The sequence below is a fragment of the Podarcis gaigeae genome (genome assembly GCF_964106915.1).
Source record: "Podarcis gaigeae genome assembly, chromosome: 3".
NCBI lineage: Eukaryota > Metazoa > Chordata > Lepidosauria > Squamata > Lacertidae > Podarcis > Podarcis gaigeae.
Window position 1 is genome coordinate 53,605,873 of NC_139680.1, and position 6,000 is coordinate 53,611,872.

A 6,000-nucleotide genomic window follows, 5' to 3' on the forward strand; every position below is an offset into this window, starting at 1 on the left:
ACCAATTACCTTCTTCCACTGTTGTTCCCAAGCAGTTGGGACTGTGAGGCATGCTGCCTCTGCCTTTGAGTCCCCAGCATGGTGTAGGGAGACCAGGTGGTAATACTGGACAGCATCATGAGATGATGGAGAAAGCAAACATTCAGCTGCTTGGAGGCTAGCATAATTGAGTACAGCTCTCTCTCTCTGATCTTATGCCCAATTGTGATCTTATGGTAGCTTCTCAACAGCCACATACCTACACAATGTTAATTTAGCCTCCTATGCCCAATTTATTCTCTGCCACCATTGGTCACCCTCTGGTAAGGGTAACAGGTCTCTCTCCCCCCATTCAGATGCTGGTATCCTCCAGCAAATCATCTCACTAGCCATTGCTGCTCCAGTATTTAGAAGTTACTGGTACACAAGTTTCCCTAGTTAAAACTACCGCAAATCACAGGGATGCTACTTCACATAAGCAGCTACCAGATGGAGGGGTGATGCTGTTTAGCTTCTGCAGCTTGTCCAGATTTTTGTCTTTCTTGTATCCATAACTACATCTCCATCTCCATAACTATATCTCCATATCAATATCTGTACACATTCACTGTAGACATGGAACTTTAATTTTATTTGGGTGCTATAAGGGAGAATTCTAGATGATCTAATGCTCATATAACAGTTGTCTATTACTGTATACCTAATATACACTTATTTTCTGTCAACAGGGTTCTATGGGAATAATATAAATTACCCGGAATCCCATCGACTCGGGTCAATGGTAGATCAGCATGTTTCGGTCATCAGCAGCATCAGCAGCATTCGACCATTGCCTCCATACAGTGACATTCACGATCCACTTAGCATCTTAGAGGATGCTGGAAGGAAACAGGGAGCATCATATTATGCAGATGCCTCGATAGCCTGTCAGAACCCGCTAAGTAAGTAGGTCTGATGGCAGAACAAGAACTCTAAATCTTCTCATGTTTTGGACTGGGCCAACACCTGGACGGGGAGAAGAATAGTACTGACTGGCCATGCACATTGACCAAAAGTGAGAGCAGGTTCTGTGCATGCACAGCTGTATGCGCATAGGACTTGTAGTACTTGGAATGGTGGAGCCCACCTGCACTGGTAAAGCCTGCGCACATACAACAGTATATGAGTTGGGTCTGTTCTCACTTTTGGCCAAATGCCAAAGTTGAGGTGTAATGCCAGCAGACAAGTAGAGGTCAAGAATGGAGTCAGTCAGCGCAAACTTACTTTGTCTCCATGCATTTGCTCCACGCATGGGCTTGTATCCAGTGCAGCTCTAAGTAAGCATATTATCAGTGCAAGAGTTCTCACTTGGGCAATGGGACTTCCCATCTCCCCCACATACACTTCCTACTCCCTCCCCAAATCTGCACCTAAATGTCTGGGGGAAACTCCAAAACTCCAGAAGCGATTGGGGAGAGTCCCATTGTAGAAGAACCTTTGCACTGACTGGATGCCTTCTACATTGGATACAAGCCTTAGATCCAAGCATGAAAAATGGGTTTATGTTTTAACTTACATGGGAATCTCAGCTGCAAAACCTGCAGCCAGGGCCAGACCCCAGCTTTAGAATGGAGGCATTGTACATTTCCTCTCCCATCCCCATGTATCTCAGACATAGGACTTTCAGCTCAGAGGACGTAATGTCTAGGAAGGCTGAAATGCTGTCATTCGTCTCTTTAGAAATTAATCACAACTAATGAATGGTTGATTTCCCCTTCCCCCAAGCTCTAAGTAGGGCCCATTGATTATGTGATTTGGAAAGCTATGGTGGGATGGTGGTTCCTCTGCATCACACCCACTCCCACTTTTCTGTTCAAAGACGTCCTCTGGGGCTCCCCTTTGGAAATGCTGGACATTTTCTCACGAACATTCTTCAGAAATGTTGTTATGGTCAGAAATGTCTTTTTAATAAAAGCTGGGGTTCAGAGGAACCCAACAGGGCCTCATGACCATCACACACACCCAAGAGTGTTAACTCCCTGTTCCTTACTTAATCTTAAGGCAGGAAGAATGAAGAAGGCTTAATTTATGCCAGAATTCTTCATAGGCCCAGGACTGCACCTTGAAAGTAATAGATGAAAGGGCTCCGAACTTACGCACATTGTACTTCTTGCTCTACTAAGTAGAACAAGTCCTCCCATAGCAGGGTGGAACATGCAGATCAGAGGATGCTATTTACAAGCAAACTAAAGCCATAGCCTATGTCTCCTTTTCCCCCTAGAAATTAAGCACTGGAAGTAGTAACTGTTGCCATTTTCTTTGTAGCTTCAGATCTGCAGCCTGCTATATCTACATCCTCCTCCCAATGTATGTATGGGCATTCTAGACAATGCCCTTCTCAGGAAGCAATGGACTCTTCTGGGCAAGGTAACAGTGAGATGGTCTCCACCTTGCCACCAATCAATACTGTTTTCATGGGAACTGCTGCTGGAGGCACCTGACTTCCAGAAGTGGCCACACCCAATCTTCAGTCCCAGGACTTGATGGCGAATAGGGATGAAAAAGTATTACACATAATTTTTTAAGACTACCAAGAAGATTTTACGATGCACTGAAAAAGCAACTACAGCTGGTTGCAGAGTCCATCCTGTCTCAAGTGTCTCTGGTCTTCAACACAGGAAAAGAGATTGTCCATTGCATTTTCTCTCCTTGTCACAATTATAACCAATATTCTTGCTTTTTTCCGTGTAATCAGGATGCTGTCCTTTCTTGGTGATCACTTTGCTGCCCCTTGATGCATGGTGTACCATATGCACCACCTCGTGGTTACAACAGTGTGCAGGTTCACACCTGACAATGGGTTTACAGCTTTGCTGCACCATTATGATGTTCTAGATCAGTGTTTCCCAACCTTGGGTCCCCAGCTGGTTTTGGACTACAACTCCCATCATCCCTAGCTAGCAATATCATTGGTCAGGGATGATGGGAATTGTAGTCCAAAAACAGCTGGGGACCCAAGGTTGGGAAACACTGTTCTAGATCATCTAACAACAACACTCCTAAATCACAGAGTTCTGGTGTTGCTCTGAGGCAGCAGTTGCTGCTCTCCAACCTATAAAGAAGGCATAATCAGAGTGAACTCTCTTGTTCAACTTAAATGTCCTAGTTACCATCCTTTCTCTAATTAATTTTGTACAGGCACTGGATATGTGCCAATATGCACTTTGTTCACTACTGTATTATACCAAGTGCTTTGTAATCTATATTTGCTGCATGCATAGTGAAGAGTAGCTTTATTTTACACCTGGAGGTCTGCTAGCTTTTGTGCACCGGCCCTAGTTATCTTTAGTATGTACATACTGCTCACAGTTGGCATCCAGCAACTGAACTGGAAGGAGGTCAGGTGAGCAGCACAACCCCACCACTCTGCCCGCTACTGGCTCCAGGTAGGCCTGGATACAACCCCTGCCTTGAAGAACAATTGCCAGTCAGCACAGAGTAGAAGATTCTGAGCTAGATGGATCAATGGTCTGATGCAGCAGAAGGCAGCTTCCTATGTTCCCACACCACAAAGTCCATGAAGCAGTGTGACTGTGACAGTGGTGCACTTACGTGAAACATCTGGTGCCTGAGTAATGTGACAGCAGCCATGAACTGTAGTGCTTGCCTATGTAACATCCCATGTGTACATGAACACACCTACCATATGAGTCAGCCTTTCAATATATAAAATCAGAATTCCAGTCCATGATCCATGTGAGCTGATGAAATTTTCACAGTATTTCTCCATAAAGCACTGAAATATTTGCTTGTTTTTTTGTCTTTCTGCTCTGCTTTGTTGTGCCATGTCTTTGAAGCAAGAAAAACCAGCGATAAGTTCCAATGAATTGTGGGGGGGAACAATCCACTGCCTCATTATTCCTCTAATTTATATTTAAAAAGCAGTTGTCCTGTATCTTCATACATACATTTTGTTTATTTTGTAAAAGCAAAGAAACATTATTTAATGCATGTTATTTACCTTTATTTATTGGAGTTGCAGAGTTCTTTGCAAGTTGCAATTCTGTTTGGCAGATTGTCAAATGTATGTGTTCTACCTCCTATGGAAATGTTTACAGGGTCATTTTTTATGATGGGGTGGAGAACCTGTAGTCATCCAGATGTTGTGGGACTCCACTTCCCATCAGCCCCAGACAACACAGAGCAGTGGCTGGGGATTATGGGAGTTGTAGTCCAATAACATCTGCAGAGCCACAAGTTCATCGTTTCATTTTATTACTTCAAACCTATCTGGACCAAACTTGCATTTTCTAATCTTGTGGATTAAAGGGTTTATTTCAAATGCTATCAAGTGGCAGCCTCATTTGTTATTTTGTTGTTCTCTGATTGGTTCAGACCTAACTCTTTTCCAACCTGAGGCCCACTAGGTGTTTTGGATCATAAGTTGTACTTCAGAACTTGTAGAGGGCACCAGAACAGGGCAGGCTGTTTGAGCATATATTTCACATGGAAAAAATATCTTTAGCCATCATTTTTCATGCTCAGCATTTCTTCTGAATCCCTCATGGTACAATTGTATTCACCATGTGTTAAATTGTCTCTCAGTTCCAGTGACTGATAAATCTCAGAGTTCCTTCATAACTGAAAACATTCCTCACTTCTGAATCTTTCAGCTGCACTACCACATGCTGCATGAAATGAAGGGTATCCAGGGTTTGTCCAAACCAGGCATTCTACATGTCTTCCTTTGGGCCCCTTTGACCTTAGTCACCTTAGACACCCTATTATCCTTAGCTAGTGGGAATGATGGGAGTTAGAGTCCAGCAACAGCTGGGGACCTAAGTTTGAGAAACACTGTTAGAGTCTAAAATCCTGACTGCATTGAACCATGCCCAAGTCACCTTGCCAATATTTCCGTAGCCTTACATGGTATCACCATAGTTTATGGTTCTGATGTGTATACATACCTCTCTACTGAGTACACTTCTGAGCACAATTCAAAGTATTGGTGCTGACCTTTAAAGCCCTAAATGGCCTCAGCCCTGTATACCTGAAGAAGTGTCTCTGCCCGCATCATTCAGCCAGGACACTGAGGTCCAGCTCCAAGGGCCTTCTGGTAGTTCCCTCACTGCAAGAAGTGAGGTTACAGGGAACCAGGCAGAGGGCCTTCTCAGTAGTGGTGCTCATCCTGTGGAATGCCTTCCCATTAGATGTCAAGGAAATAAACAACTATCTGACTTTTAAAAGACATCTGAAGGCTGCCCTGTTTAGGGAAGTTTTTAATGTTTGATGTTTTAATGTATTCTTAATCTTTTGTTGGAAGCCACAGATGGGCAGGGTACAAATTATTATTATTATTATTATTATTATTATTATTATTACCCTGAAAAGAAACAGCAGCATCCTGCTGGCACATGCATCTGCCTATCTCTAGCATTATAATAGAAAGGCAAGCTCCTTACCTGCTTGATGGCCTGCAGCGCATGTGATCAGAGGATGAATTGTTGACTGCCTCATCCTCAGATGTTCTGACACACAGCACCACATCTGTTTTATCCATAGTGTAAGGCTGCAAAGATAGATCACCCTAGCTCTGCAAACATTAAATTTAGAATCCCCTTTAAAAGGCTTTAAATTAAGTCCTGCAACTAGTACATATGGAACACCATGCTCTGTTCTGTTCTTAGCCCATCAGTGTCAACCAAATCTTTTGAGGTTTTATGTACAAGCTAATGGAGTGTCATCATCATGATAAGGTGTGTGTGTGTGTGTGTGTGTGTGTGTGTGTGTGTTTTGGAGAGATCCAAGGAGAGAGGGCCTGGAAACACCTGTGTATGTGTGTGTATTTATGTAAGGAATGACTGTGTTGTTCAGATTAATGGGAGGTGAACCATGAGATGGATCTCTGCAGATAGAGACTGAGTTTGCCAGTGTTACACAAGTTCTATGATGGCCACAAGCTGCCCCAGCTATCATCTCACCATGCCCCTCTGACTTCCAGTCTGAGGCAGATGGCTTCCTTTTCTGGCCTCTATAATCCTA

At 43.5% G+C, this 6,000-nt stretch overlaps 1 protein-coding gene across 2 annotated transcripts in view; it reads left to right on the forward strand.

Annotated features, from left to right (window-relative positions):
- Window positions 1-4,305, forward strand: part of RFX6 (regulatory factor X6) — a 30,050-nt gene extending 25,745 nt beyond the window's left edge. For both annotated transcript variants that reach the window (XM_083734000.1, XM_083733999.1), the window contains exons 18-20: window positions 708-920; window positions 2,284-2,857; window positions 2,998-4,305. In XM_083734000.1, the coding sequence (XP_083590126.1) occupies window positions 708-920; window positions 2,284-2,459 (389 nt within the window). In that variant the 3' untranslated portion in view covers window positions 2,460-2,857; window positions 2,998-4,305. The remainder of the gene's footprint in view (window positions 1-707; window positions 921-2,283; window positions 2,858-2,997) is intronic.
- The last annotated feature ends 1,695 nt before the right edge of the window (window positions 4,306-6,000 follow it).